The sequence below is a fragment of the Anser brachyrhynchus genome, assembly GCF_964034855.1.
Source record: "Anser brachyrhynchus genome assembly, chromosome: 15".
Classification (NCBI taxonomy): domain Eukaryota; kingdom Metazoa; phylum Chordata; class Aves; order Anseriformes; family Anatidae; genus Anser; species Anser brachyrhynchus.
The window spans coordinates 5,321,982-5,337,069 of record NC_137733.1 but is presented as its reverse complement, the minus strand read 5'-3'; the positions used below and the strand labels follow the sequence as shown (position 1 = coordinate 5,337,069).

The following is a 15,088-nucleotide window of genomic DNA, read 5'->3' as shown; positions in this document are numbered from 1 at the left end:
CACCTGTGAGCTCATGTCTAGGTGCCTCGGTTTCTCCTCCAGCTCCCAGGTCTTGCTGTGTGATCGCCAGCACTGCATGACCCCGCTGTGTCTTCACGACAACGTGAGCCTGGGCGCGAGCCAGAAAACGGCCATCTCCAGAGCAGAGCCTCGGTGAGGGAGCAGGAGAGAATGAGGCTGCTGTCACAGCCTGTTTCCGAAGGGAAAAGCAGCCATATGGATTCAGAGCCTCCTTCAATAGCTCCGAGGAACGCGCGCGCGCTGCCAGGGTTTGATACAGGTTGGCTCAGCACTCCCCAGACACATAACGCACCTTCTGCAGCCTGAAACGCAGTCATTTAACTGAGCCTCTCTTTGAATTAACGCTGCTCTAAAGATCAGGTTGAAAACGCTGACGTCCATCCGTTACACCAGGAGTCATTCCCAAAGCTACTGTCTCTTTTTCAAAATGAGCCAAAGCAGCAAAGGGTTATTAACCAAGGGGAAAACGAGGACAGGGAGGGAACGTGCTGTTCTTTGATAGGAACTGTGCTAATGAGCATTACAAAAATAAAGATCAGAAAACCTCAATGACAACTTCAACCCTAGAAACGCTGCGGTGAGACCTGAAGCAAAACAAGTGGGAGAACAGAAGGAAAAACCAGCTGTGGCCCAAGCACCGTACAGCAGAGGGGACCACACGCGAAACCCCTGGGTCCCAGCAGCAGGTTGTCGGGAGTGAGCCGTCTGAGATCAGGCTCTTCGTGTAGGAACCCGCGGTGCCTCTGTGAATCCCCGCCATGGGCTCGGCCAGCCGCAGAGTGACGAGGACAGGGAGCACCCCTACGTGATGCTGAGCGGCGGCGCTGTGACCCACGGCCACCACCCGCAGCGAGGGCACCGCTGCAGACAGCGCTGGGGGTCCGCGCGGCCGCGGTGCCTGCCCCTGGGGGCTGACCCCACAGCGCTCGGGCCCTGCCACTGCTCGAGGGCCTAACTCTTGGGGCCTTGCAAGCAGCTTTCAGGCTGGCTTGGATCATCAGCTTGGGTTCCCTCAGCTGCCCAAGGGACTCTGCTTTCACGGGGCCAGGTCCAACAAAGCACCTAATTGTGCGCCTATCTCGCAGGGTAAGGGTGGCCCGGGGAGACCAACGCTTCATGAAAATGCGCTTTTCTGGACTGGGGGCCATGGCGATGGAGCTGACACCACCAAACCCTAACCTGAACAGGACCTCCCAGTGCTGCCTCTCCCCTAGAAAAACAGCAAGCCCATACTGAATGTCAACCTATATTTTAGGTGTTTAAAAATAAGCAAACTCACCCTTTTCTACAAAATAACAAAAATCTTGGAAAAAACAGAGCACAAGCTGTGCCTTCACACATCCCCCACCGAGCGCAAACCCAGGACAAGCGAAAGGAGGCTAAGTCCAAAGAGAGGCAGGTTTTCTAACCAAAATGTTAGCACAGCCCTGACGGTCGTGGTGACAGGTACCGGCGCTGCGGGGAGCCCCCGGGCTCCCAGCGCTGCGCGGGCTCCGCGGGAGACAGGGGCTGGACCCCGGCGGGACGGATGCGCTAAATTAGGAATGAAAACATTCCCCCCTTGGCAGAAGGGTAGGCTCAAAGTGAGCCCTTGTCCAGCACAGCCAGCGGGTGAAGCAAGACGACGACGACAGCTCTGCCAGAGTCCAAAACATACTCGAGACTTGTTTTGAATTACTCTACGCACAGCTTTAAAACGCTTAAAAATTTCCATCTGACCTGGCTGCAGAGCTGGGGGGGGTGGGGGGGTAGAAGCTGCGTTTTGTGTCATATTCGGTTTTGTTTCCACGCAGCCGATGCACTGACACCGATGTGAGTTTTTTCACCAGGCAGTGAAAAGAGAGAGCTCTCGGGGAGGGCAGTGCTGAGAGGAGCAATGGGATTTCTGTGCTGTGGGTGCGGGCACCTGCGGCAGCGCCGGGTGGTTGGCAGCCCCCGAGGAGCAGGGTGGCTCCGGGCGCTCGCGCTGTGCCAAGCCAGCAGCCTCGGGCAGTGCCGGGACGGTGACGAGCCCGACGGGCAAGGCAGCGCCAGCGGCCGGTGCCCAACGCTCCTGCCGGCGGCTCAGCACCGCAAACAACCCTGTAGGAGGGAAAGGGAAAGGAAGAATCCCTTGAGGGATCTGCAAGGCACCAACGGAGCTAAAAATAAGCCCTGACAACAAGTCAGTGTAGAAACAGAAAACCAGGATCCCTAATAATAGAGGGCTGTCAGCTGGAGGAGGGAGACGCGTGGCACCCCGCGCACTGGCGCTGCCCGGCTGCGGTGCAGGGCCGCGGGACGTCAGGGCTGCGGGACACCAGGGCAGTGCTGGGGGGGGACAGCAGGGACCTCGGGCCTCACCTGCGGCACAGACAGACCCCGCTGCCCCGTCTGGAAGAAGCGGCTAACATGTCTCCGAGGTCCTGGTGGCTACCCGCACGCAGCGCCCAGCTCTCGGGCAGGCAGGCGTGTCTGCGGGGTTCCTCGCTGCTTTTCATCTCTGTGTTTTCCAGTTACCTCTCAAGACAGGCCAGCCGGCTCCTAGGAACCAGGATGCTCATGCCAAACTCCTCGATCCTTCCTCCGCTCCCTTCCAAGCTCCAAAGTCAAAGCCAAATCTGTCCTTCCCAGTGCTGGTCACCATCTTTCCCACATCCCTCGGATGAGATCAGGCCGGTCTCGGGACTCATCCCTGCAGCTGTCCGTGTTCCCTTCAGCTATCCTCCCCTTTCCAGGCCCCTCCAAGGATGCGTGCCCTGATCCAGGCTTTCCATCCCCCTGAACATGTGCCATTGCAGACAGAAACATCGGAGCTCAGGCCACGGTGATCTCACAGCTATACGGCAACAGAAACATTCTTGGAAAGTGCATAAAAGGCTGCGGATGGCAACTCGCTCACAATGTGAAACTCAAATGGGAATTTCAGGGCTTCACAGGACCAGAAAACTCTGCCCTAGATGCGAACGTAGTAGATGAGGAGCGGGCAAGGGCCTGGGCTTCACCCACCAGGCGCACACAGAAATTCAAGCACCCACCCTGGTGCCTGCTGCCGCCCTGCACATCCCCGGGGCCCGCAGGAGGAGACCCCCCCGGGGTGGTGGGGGGACCCTGTTCTCCCCCAGCCTGCCGGGCTGCGGGGCCGGTGGGGGACATCCTCGGCCACGGTGGGCCCCTGCACGCCCAGCACAGCCGGGCTGTTGGCGAAGAAGCGCAGGGCTGGAGGGACGCGAGGCAAGGACAGGCCACCTGGGAGAGGGGCACCGGAGCCGGCGGGGAGGTAACTCGATGACTTTGGCCACTAAGTCCCCCCCGCACCGCCCCCGGCGTCAGGTTCGGGTGACTAATGCTCCAGGAAGGGGACGCTGGTCTCCTGCAACGCTACCCGCTGCTAATCCCGCGGGTTTATCTGTCACTTCCGCACGCCGGGAGCCAGCAGCACCCAGCCCGGCGGTGTGGAGCCGCCCAGCGCCCAGCCCTGCTGCTCCTGCTCCCTGCTGCTCCTGCTCCCTGCTCCTCCTGGCCCTTGCGGCCCAGCTGGGGACCCCGTGTCCCCCATCGCCCATATGCCTGGTGCTTCTCCTGCATCCCTGGAGCAGCCACGGGGACGTGCTCGCAGCCACGGGCACCGGCCCCGGGCAGCACCGGGAACCTGCAGCCGGTGCCGGCCGATGCTGTGCAAGTGCCGGGGCGTGTGGCTCGGCGCTAACCCAGCTCTCCTGCTCAGGAATGTCCAAATAAATACCGAAATGCATAAAAAGGACATAAATAAGGTTGCCTGAGATGGCTGTTTGTCTCCCGCCTGGCCAGGACCCCCTCTGCCCCGTTACTGTTTGGCTTGGCAGATGACAGCTGGGTAATTTGTTTCCATTGCAATGAAGTTCTAATTAACTGGAATAAACTTTTTACACTAAGTGTGTTTGTTTAACAAACTGGCTCTTTCAGAGCCTCACCGAGACCTGATTGATGCATGTGAGGGGAGTGGAAACACGCTGGGTGCTCGGGCATTAAAGATGCAGTGTCTGAGCAGGCCGGGCTGAAAGGGCTCTCTCTGTGTTTGGGAAATCAAAAATGACACCCCCGATGTCTGGGCCGGGGTGCGGGTTTCAGCGTGGCCTTTGTGTATTTAGGGCTTTGCGTTCACTTGCAGAGCCCAACAGGTCTCGGAGCGGCGAGGCACGCGGGGACGCAGCAGTCCCTGGTGCCGACAGCCCCGATGGCTCCGGCCACCCCTGGCTGCCGGTTGCGGCCGCACCACCGCCAGCAAAACCCCCACTGTGCCGTGCCGCTGGGGGTGCTGAGGGTGAACCCCCCCCGGTGGGACCCCACAGGATCCTCGCTTGTGAAGCTGGCAATTGACAGCAGTGAGAAAAGGCAGTCGGGAAGCAGGCGGAGGGACCTGGTCTCCCGGTGGCGCTGGGTGAGGAAAGGCAGACAGGGAGCAGGGACCTCCTCATCCCCGCAGAGACCCGGTGGGCTTGGGACTGGCAAATCTAAGCCCTGTCGCTGCAGGACAAGGCTCCAGCACAGCCAGGCTCCTGCGGATGGCGGGATGCCGTGCACAGGCAGGGGGACTCACTGGAAACATCTGGGAGAGGGCAAAACATCTGGAACGGCAGCACAAGAGCTGCACCTTCAGAAAGACGGCGGCTTCTGAGAGCCGAAAACGGAGCAAGGACCCTCGGGATGAGCACTGGTAAGCCCACCCACTGGTGGCCTGGGACCCTGGGACAGAACTTGCCATTAGAAGAGGGACAAGAGAGGAACACGGCGGGGAAGCAACAACAGCCCCGCTGCCGGGGCGGTGCTGGGCTGTGGGCGCAGAGCCCCGTCCGAGCCACTGCACCGCTGCTGTACGGCCTGTGCCTGGATGCGCCCCGAGCTGTGCTTCAGCTGTCTAATGAGACAGCGGCATGAATAATAAGCGCTTCTGGAAAACAAAGCATCTCTGACACGAGGGGAGAATGAGCACAGCTGAGCTGTCCCTCGCTGGATGCTTTTTCTTTCCTATCTCCCACCACAAAGAAAAACCTGTAACAGCCCCTGCTTGAGACCTGTCACCTCCAGAGGCTTTCTTGAGGCATTCAAGCTTTTTGAAGGCTTGACTTTTCTATTTTTAAATATAAAATCGTACATTGCGCCGGTTGGGGGGGGGGGGGCTAGGGTTCATTTTGCCGCCTCCTTTACCTCATTCTCCTCCATGCACTGCAGGCGTTTCCATTTGCCCAGGGCATGGAGCCATTTCCTCATGGCTTTGGTGGTGGGCGCAGATGCAACGGTGTGGGTTGAGACCAGCCAGGCAGGGACAACGGGCCCCGAGCACAGCCCCACTGAACACAAAGGGATCCCCAGCAGAGTCAACCTGTGCTGGCCACAGCTTGATTCAGTCAGGTCTTTAATTAGGTTCAAATAGAACTATCCAGTGTTTCTTCAGCAATTACTATAGGCTCCCCCTACCTTCAGCTGCATCTTCTGGACGTGTCAGAAGCCACCAGAGGCAGGACAGGCGGCAGAGATTTGTCCAAGCCAGCCGTCCGGGCTCCCTCTGCAGTCAGGGGAGAGACTGGGCACTTCCCAAGTGGGATTCGTTTCCCCAGGAGCTGGATAGCGATGCTGGAGGTGGTGCCTTTTACATGGTGCCCCAAGCTAGAAGAGACACCCAAGCACCCATGCCCTCTTGCCTTCCCACTCTGCATCCCGTGGGAGTCAGCATGCTGGTCTGCCTCCTGGCTTCGTTAATGACAGAAACCTGTGGGAAAACTCCAAGCCTTAGATCTCACCTTTGCGCACGCTGCTGTTAGGAAGCAGCAAAGACAACATATTTTCCTCCTTTAATGTCCTTAGACGTACTGTTCCCTGAGCAAATTAGTGCTATCTACATGTCTCCCCATAGTCTGCTCAGCGCAGCCCAAGTAAATCAGCATACTCAGCCTGATTATCCCTCGTCTTCCCAGAGCAAACCACACCACCAGAAGCACCACGCTGCAGTTGACAGAAACCTGAAACCTGACTGCTTTCAAGGCCAACACTGTCATTTCCACCGCCGTGGGCAATTCTTGCCTTTGGTTCTCTTGGAGTTCCGGGGCTGCAGCGAGCGCCGCGCTCCGCACCCCGTCGCTACCGGAGCGAGGAAGGAGGTCACCGAGCTGGAGACAACGTGAAGGCTTGGAGAGCACGGATGGGCTTGGAAGGTGCTGTCCCAGGAGATTCTGCTTGCCAGGCTCAGGAGCACGAAAACGCTCTCCCGCAGAACAGCGTCTCTGGCAGGCGAGCCCAAGAACACCTCCTGTGCTGTCACACTCCAAGGAACCGCTCAGACACAAGCCAGGCTGGTTGTGCAATGGCTTAGGTGAGGACAAGCTTTTGAAGGGAGTGCTGGCTGATCTAATTTCTCATCTCTCTGTGGCCCAGCTGTCTATCTGGCACCGCAGGTGAAAGCATGGAGAGAAAATACCAGGAGTGTATATTTGAATAAAAAGCCAGAACAATCTGGTTGTTCCTTTTCTTCCTCCCTTCCCTACCAGAAAAGCACCAGAAATCGCGCTCGTGCTTTGCTGACAGGCAAGGCAGCAAGTTGCCGTGCCACCAGCACATGCTCTTGACATGATGTGGGGCAGTGAGGGTGAGTAAGGAGAACGAGGAACTGGAAATTTTCACTCATGGACAGAAATTTCACGCTCTTGACACCGCTGAAACCTGCTACAGTGAATTCACGCGGTCAGGAGACAGAAACCTTTGCACAGGAGGGGTGACCAGGGTAGAGAAGGACAGTGCATATATATGATATGTGCTGTTTTTTTCTCTAGAATTACAGATCTTTTACTAGTACGTGAAGAAATATAGATGCACCTTTTCACCAAGGATCGAGGAAAGACACAGCGCTGCATACCTGAGCCGACACAGGGCTGCACGAGTTCAGCCTTAAATGCATTTTCTCAGCGGACAGCAAGAAGTAGCGGGTTTGCAAGTCACATGCTAGGAGACTCACAGAGCCAGCAGCAAAACACCATGTGCATTTCTAAACACTCCAGAGGATAACTTCTCAATCTGAAAGGCACGGCAGTCAACAGAGGGTCAAGCAGTCACTGGCTGCCCAGAGACACAGCCGAGGCTGGCAGCTCTCCGTGTGGACCAACAAGAGGATGGTGGCAGCAGAGTTGTGCACGCTCAGTACTGCAAAACAGCTATTTTCACAAGGCAGGAGATGGGAGAAACCGACGGCAAAGAAAAGCTTTGAAAAAATAGAATGAAAAAAAAAAGAATTCTCTAAGTGGGCTTTATTGAACGTCTGTAAAGCCCAATTTTGCAGTTAGGAAAATGAGCAAGTGACTTAAAAACCCTGTTTGCTAAATGAAGGCTCAGAGTGGAAATGGAATACACAACAAAGAGTGGTCAATCTAAATGGAAGATTACAATGTGTAGAAACCTGATAAGGAAAACTAAAGACAGCAGGGGAAAATGCATGGCTGGGACAGGCTCTGCACATCTGCTCTTTGGAGCCCAACAAGTTTTCTCAACTGCTCCATTTTTAGGCAGAGGCGGTAGCACTGCTGATAATGATACAGAAAAAGCAAACACAGCCAATAAATACTTATCCTGTATTTGGGGGAAAAATGGAGAATAAGGCACTTCGGAGGAGAGCAGAAGCTTTTCTAACCCATCGGTAACCTCAGCGACATCTCCAAAGGCCAGCACCACCAGCAGTCAGCGCAGACAGCCTGCCTGGGGATGCTCCAGCAGCCCAGGAGAGCTTTCTGGGCACTTGGCTGGCGCTGAGCAGGGCTCAGGCTGCCGCAGCCAGATGGCAAATGGCTCCGCCGCAGCAATACCAGCAGTAGGGGTGACCTAGTTAACTACTACATGGTCAGATGTGAGACCCAGAAGCCAGGGCTCATCTGGAATTAAATTAAGAAATAATTAAAGGATGCAAGTTATAATTAAAGTCAGTCAGCAGGTCTTTGTGGGAAAGAGATCTTGTCAAATGAACCTGATTTCATTCTTTAGTGAATACAGGCTGAGTTGAAAACGGCGCTGTGTACATTATGTCTGCGCAGTCAGAGCTCTAAGTGCTTCACGACACTCAGATTTTAAAAGATAGTACTGTACAGTATCCATAAAGCACATTAAACAGATTAAGAGCCGGCTGACAGGTCTCAAACAGAAGTCGTCAACGGGGAATCGTTAGCGAGGTGTTTTCAGCGAGGCTCCACGGGGAGCGCGCTAGTCGATAATTTCACCAATGATCAAGAAGAAAATACAAAATCCTTGCTCAAAAAATTAGCAGGTGACAGAAAGATTGATGTAACAGTAAATATTGATGAGGAGAGAGTGAAATGAGGGTTGCTTGGTAATGTGGAGCCCATTCAAACCCCGTGTACGAGGGAGCTGCCCAGCGCCACCGCACACCTACGAGGACGAATTCCCGGCCGCATTTGTGAGCAGGGGCTGTGTCCCAGATGGGAGAGAGACTCCAGGAAGGCTCAAGGGTCACCACGGGTGAACAACTCAGCACAAGGCCCTAATGTGATGCTGTGATGAAAAGAGCTGATGCGGTTCTTGGGGGAGAGGAGAGTTATGTATATATATAACGCTGCTGAGACTGATAGCGAAATGCTCGTGCAATTAAGATGCCCGTGTTTAAAATGGGACACTGAAAACCAGACAGGCTGAAGGGATGAGTCACAAAATTGATCCAAAGGCTGGAAAAACGTCCTGCTTCGAAAGACTTGAGCTACATTCAGTTTATCGACAGAAATTCTGCCCCCCTCCCCCCCAAACCAGAGTGCATTTCAGAGGAGAAAACAGCAGGTGCCAACCACCCCTATCCAGCAGAGACAGAGCCAACAAGCTGAAACGAGTTTCGGGTCAGGACCGGGTACCTCTCTGAGAAGCCTGGAGGGTTGGATGCCTCTCGGAGGCCAACCACAGCCTTCTCAGCCCACAGAGGAGCGTGTGGGCAGCATCTGCAGCCCAAACCCTGTGAATCTGACAGTCCCTTCCCCACCAAACCCATGCCAGCGAAGCCCAGTGGGGCCCTGGAGCTCTGAGCCAGGTGACCCCGGAGGGAGCAGCTCTGGAGGGTCCCCATGAGGACACGGGAAGGTGCCGAGCACCAGGCGGGTGCTGGCTCCTGGAGGACGAGGTTGGGAGCCCCAGGGCTGTGAGGAGTCCCCCGTGCAGGGCTCCTGCCAGCAGCAGGGCACGTAGGAAGGGCTCTCGCAGCACCCGGAGGAACAGCAGCGCACCGAGCGGCGCGGGGAAGACCGCGGCCACTTCTCCCACCCAGCTGCGCAGGCTGCTGCGGGTGGGTGGGAGCCCTCCCATGCCAAGAGCATCTCTGCGTTGACTCACTGCCGCAAACACTTTGCTCTCCTGCTCGGAGAACACAGGCTTGGTTATTTTGTTAAAAAATGCCCGTCTTCCTACGCCTGATTCCCTTTCCATGATTAATGCCGAGCGTAGCGAATGCGGAAGGGCTGCAGCTGGTGCATAGGTGGCTCCTGCGCTGGTCTCGTGCCCTCCACCCAGAAAGAGGCAGCACAGCCCCAGCTTCGATCTTTTCAGTGCCCCCACCACCGGACCAGGGACCCCCAGCACCCGGCCACCCCGTGGCCCTGGCCACGGCTCCTCGGCCCCTCAGCATCCCCCTCCCCGGCATCGCTCCAAGCTGGACGCGCTGTCCTTCTCCTCCTGGGTGCCCACTCCTAGGCTGACCCAGCAAGTCCTTTTGTTCACCCTCAGGGAATGTTTCCTCCACGTTTACCCCGGGGGAAAAGGGGGGCACAGTGTGAGGACCGGCCCCAAGCCCCCAGAAGCCAACTCGGCAGCACCAGGAGAGCGCTCAGCTCACGGGACTGCACAGGACGGGACAAAGGAAGCACAACGTAAAGACGCCAGTGCTGGAGACGGGGAGTCAGGGCCAAGCAGGTTTTTAATTGGACTGGAGGTGAAATTACAAAAAAAAAAAGAAAAAAAATTAAAAAATACAGCTTTGGTTTAAAGAAAGGGGCTGGGGGGATAGGAGAAAAAAGCCCTTCAAGTTTCTATGACAACCAGCACAGCAAGAGCCTGCATTGCAATCGCACTTAACACATTAAAAGCTGCACAGAAACAACTAAACCCTAAACTTAGTTCTGCCGGAGCTGGGCACCGTGGGCTCCTCCAGCCCCAGCCGCTCCTCCTTCCGTCCAGCGGGGCTGAAGCCGAGCAGCTCCTCGTCCCCGCTCCCTCGGGCTGGGATATTGGTTAGGCTCCATGTGGGCACGGGGAGAGAAGGGGGCCTCTGCCCTCGGGTCTGGGTGTGGAGCCCCCCACCACGGTCCTCCCGCCCCATCAGCTGGAGGGGCCTGGGGTAAGCACTCCCGCACACCAAGCAACAAAAAAGAAAATGGCAAAGAATTGCATTTGTTCTTACTTTGCAAAAAATGTGTTCTTCGGTAGGACCTACCCAGCATGTAACCTGGTGCTCTTGGAGAGGTGCTCAGCACCTGTGCAGCACCGGCCCCCATGGGCAGGAGGCAGCAGGAAGTCTCCAGAAGACCCTCTGGGATCAGGGCGTTACAGCTCAGGACCGGGCCACCTTAGCTTACAAGCGCGGGGGAGACTTCCCAAGGTCCAGAAGGAAAGCAGCAGAGCTGGCCGGAGGCTGCAGCGCCGACTTCTCCTGCACTCCACAGACATTCAAGGCTGGGAGCTACCTCCCGCCATTCGCACCCACCCTGCCAACCCTCCTCTCCCCGTCGGCTCCAGTCCAGACCCACTCTCCATCCCCCTGACCAGCACGGTAATCTTCTTTACCTATTACGCTGCCCGCTAGGAGCTCGCTCCCCAGCTCCGCAGATGACTGGCCAGCCAGGGCTGGTTGGAAGCCGAGGCTCCCGGGGGGCTCCGCTGCCCCTCGGTGCCAACCCACGCCCCAGCCTCGGGCTGCCCATCCCTGGGGAGCCCAGCGCCTCTCTTCCAGCCCCACGCTGCGCCATCCTGCTGGCAACACTGCTTCAGCCTTTCCTATGGCCGGGAGGCCATTCTCTAACCCTGTGAAGGCAGTTTTGGGCCAATTTCTTGCTGTGTTGAGTAGCCGATTGCCTCAGAACAAAGATGTGGGGGTGGGCACTGCTCCCCCTCTCCCCAGTGCTCCCCTTGCATCTGTACCACCTCTCACTCCCCTCTTTCCCTGTGCTTCCCTCTCCCAGTGCTTGGCACTTTGCAGGTGAGCCTGAGTTACTCAAAGCGTATCCCAGCCGAATGACTCTCAGCCGCTGCAAAAGAAGTCAGACCTTGCATACATGTACATATTGTTGTCATTACTACTGTAATAATAATGCCTGAGTTAAGGAGGCAATCAAATGAACACCCCACTTAGGGACACATCTAGATGATTATGATGGCCTTTAATGCTTCCAAGATGTAAATACCGATTTCTAGATCCTTAAAGATGCCAAGGTTTTACAAGATAATGATTCAACGATGAAGCACTCACTTTCATGTAAGTGCTGGCACAGAAAAGCCTTGGTGTAAAAGATGAAATGTTCTACCTTAAGAGCAGGGCGATAATGAATTAGCTGCAGAGACGTCTTGGCAGAATGAATACTGCAAGGCAAAACAAACACAAGATGCTGCTTTACGTAAGGCGGTTTCAGAGGTTCGTTGTGTTTACACCTCTGAGGCTGAAGCATGGAAGGTGGGTGGTAGTCTTTCATCCGAAATGGAGACAGAGCCATAAGGTGCGCCTATAAAAGGGCTGTGGGACGCTGCTGGTGCGAGATGTGGGCTTTGAGACATCAGGGCTCTTCAACATGACCACATCCTCCCAAGGGACCGAACGAGCAGATCAATGGAGAGCCTTTTGTGTCGCTGCAGCAGCGTCTGTCTTGACACCTCAAAGTGCCTGGCAATGAACTGCTCCGGAGTGAAGCCGCCCCTGACAGCTGAGCACCGCTCCCAGCCAAGGAGACAGCCTGGGCGGGCAGCTCCTGCAGCAAGTCGGTGACACTTTAATTAAAACCAGGTATTTCGGTCCGCATTTGCTAGGGGTTTTATGACTGTTATTACAGCGAAGATTTCTTTCTCAATTTGAAGAAACTGAGAAACTGTCAGTCCGTGCCTGACACTGAAGAGCCAATATATGCCACCAGGAATTAGGCTTCCTCAGCCCCTGCCAGGGCTGCTGAGCGAGGCCACCCCTTCCCGCAGCCATCAAGTCTTTAAGATTAAGCCTTCTTGATCCAAGCAGCATTCTTGCATGTAATGTGGAAGAGGGAACGTTGCCTCCCGGACACACAAAAAGCCGGGATTTGCAGCTCCTGACATGGGCCAGGAGCTGGAATGTCCCTAACCACCCTTGTGAAACCCTCAGAAGTCCAAATATCTCCTCAGAGTGGGCAGCAACATCACTGCAGCTCTGTCTGGGACCCCCGCCTTCCCAGTGCACTTTGCTGGGTGCTTGCCCCATCACTATGGGGACATCCCAGCAGGAAATCTGTGCCCAGGACAAGCAGTGGCAAAACCCATTGCTCAGAAGACTTCTGGGACCCATGTCCTTCCGTTTTCTTCTTCTCTACCCTAGACCTGCTGTGAAAGCCCAAAGGCACCAAGCAGCGAGCAGGGGTGCTCTGACCCGGCTCCCAGAGTGCGGGGGGTGCTCAGCAGTGAGCTGCTGTCTCTGAGCACAGAAAAGGAAAAGCAGAGGAAAAACTGCCAGGTTTGCTCCAGTACAGGTGGCCCTCCAGCCACCTGCTTCCAAACTTCTCTCAGACCACCAGCCTGGCCATGCGGACGTGTTGATAAAACCCCGCAGCTCAGCTCGGCTTTGGGAGCCAGCCGCAGGCTGCAGCCCATGCTCCCACCCTGCAGCCCGCAGGGCTCGGGGAGCACGGCTGCTGGGGCACTGCAGGAGTGCTGTGTATTTATGTTTCAATACAATTATTAAGTAGATTTCTGCATATATATATATAAAACGCTAGATGTGTGTATATATATATATATATGGCATACATATGCACAAATATTTAAGTGATAAGCATTCGCCCTTCTAGTGTAAAACCCCTGTAGTGTAAGGTTAATTATTCTTTAGTTTCAAGGCAAATAACTGACAATAAAAACACACGGGCACAAAAGGTATATGAATCAAAGAATCACAGAATGGCTCAGGTTGGAAGGGACTTTAAAGATCACCTAGTTCCAAACCCCTGCCAGGGGATGCCACCCACCAGATCAGGTTGCCCAAAGCCCCATCCAGCCTGGCCATGAACACCTCCAGGGATGGGGCAGCCACAGCTGCTCTGGGCAACCTGTTCAGTGCCTGAATTCCCCCCGAGTGAAGAATTTCTTCCTTACATCTAATCTAAACCTACCCTCTTTTAGTCGCACGTAACTTTGCAAAACACGAGTGATATCCCAGCAAGTTAGGTAATTTACCATCCCTCAGCAGCTCGGCCAGACCTGCCTGCATCTGGGCTGCCTGCGAAGTGCCACCTGCTGCTGGGGGCCCGGCGCTGAGCCCTGCCATGCAGGAGGGCTGTGGTGTCAAAAACGGCTCTGCCTGGGGCAGCAGCGGTGCCAGCAGCAGCCGGAGGATCAGAGCGGAGCAAGCTGGGGGCAGCAGAACCAAGAGGCATCACGGACCTCTGCTGCAGAGCAGGCAGGTTCCCAAACAGCCACCGAGGAAGATAAATAGGATGGGAATTAAGCCAAGTCAGATTGTTGTGATGAGACAAGTCACGGCGGATACCACAAGCCACTCGGCCAAATGCACCGTGGCTTGTGGCACAGGGAGCCAGAGAGCACCGACGAGCACCTGGATCTGTGGGAGCTTCTGTCTGCGCCTGCACCCACCGCCCTGACCTGGCACCGCTGCACATGCAGTGAGGTGGGAAGGCCTTGCTCTCCGTTGTGAGGTAGAGAAATGTCCCTCATTTCTCTGATGAGATGAACTACAAAAGCAGCACTATGCTTTTTGCTATCTACCACCACAACCCCCCCGCCGCGGGAAAACTGAAGAGTTTTCCTGCTCTTTATATGTTTTCTCCAAATCTCTGACAAAATCTCACAAAAGCTCCAGCTGGAAGAGGGACGCTAGAGATGCTTCAGTCTTTTCTAAGCATGCTTGTCAAAAACATGCACTCTGCATAAGCACACAACAGCACTGTGATAAGAAATCTCAGACGACTCTTAGTAGAGGTCACAAACACACATTTATAAACCCTCTGCCAAACGTGTGTTGATTTTGTCATTGCATCTACGATGACTCCATAGCCTCCTGGGATACCCCTCTGATCTCCCACAAAGCTCCGTGGGATTAAACAGCCTGGGAAATGGTTCTGGCTGTATTTTCAGAAGTCTTTTGCTGCCAGTGGTCTTGGGAAGCTGGTGGTCAGCGCTGCCTTGGGACAAGCGGACAGAGCAGCTCTGAAACGAGAGTTTTTAGTAGGGACCCAGGAGACTAGTGTTGAGCTTGCAAAAACTTCCAGTGCTTAAAGAGAGAGGAGCCAACAGATAACCAGGAACACAAAGGAACTGGCACTCCCCATGCCAGGCAGCAAGCCAGCAGCTCCTGAAAGGGTTTGGGGACATGCTCTGGCATCCCAGGACACTCCAGATGCATCTGCTCTAAGTGTAAATGGGATCAGGAGGGGAGGGAGGATGCAGCCACGGTGCTTGCTGTGGGCTCAGCAGTGCTGGGAGCAGCTCTGTAGGAACGGTTTGGGAAGCAACAAGGAAAAAAACAAGAGCAGAAGCACAGCGAATTTTGGAGGAGAGAAGATTTCCTCAAACCCATTCCTTTTTAACTCTCCAAAACACACCCTCCACTGACAGTCCTGCATGTCAGCGCACCATTCCACAACTTCAGAAACATCTATGGCATTTTTTTTCAGAACAAAACAGGCGATAACATAAGGATGCTTCACTTCTCCCAGACAGAGCAGGAGCAGTACAGGGTCCTACAAGCGAACGTGCTCAGCAGCACAATACACAGCTGTTTTGTGGTCAGGGCCAGAATTGAAATTCTCACCGCAGGTTTTCATAGAGTTTGCCTCCATCCAACTCATCGTGCTACCAGACACATCCTTCCAGCAAAGAGACAACCTTC

The 15,088-nt window shown here is 55.2% G+C and overlaps 1 protein-coding gene across 18 annotated transcripts in view; it reads right to left on the bottom strand.

Annotated features, from left to right (window-relative positions):
- LOC308178479 (ankyrin repeat and fibronectin type-III domain-containing protein 1-like) overlaps positions 1 to 15,088 on the bottom strand; it is a 194,196-nt gene that overhangs the window by 42,499 nt on the left and 136,609 nt on the right. For 2 of the 18 annotated variants that reach the window (XM_080557177.1, XM_080557181.1), the window contains exon 1: positions 4 to 1,713. The exons of 15 other annotated variants lie outside the window; for them this stretch is intronic. Coding sequence is in view for 1 of the 3 variants with exons in the window: in XM_080557175.1 (XP_080413301.1) it covers positions 2,365 to 2,501 (137 nt within the window). In the remaining 2 variants the exon portion in view is untranslated. Of the gene's footprint in view, positions 1 to 3; positions 1,714 to 2,364; positions 5,151 to 15,088 lie in introns of those variants that run through there. One more of the 18 variants, XM_080557175.1, reaches the window with a different exon arrangement.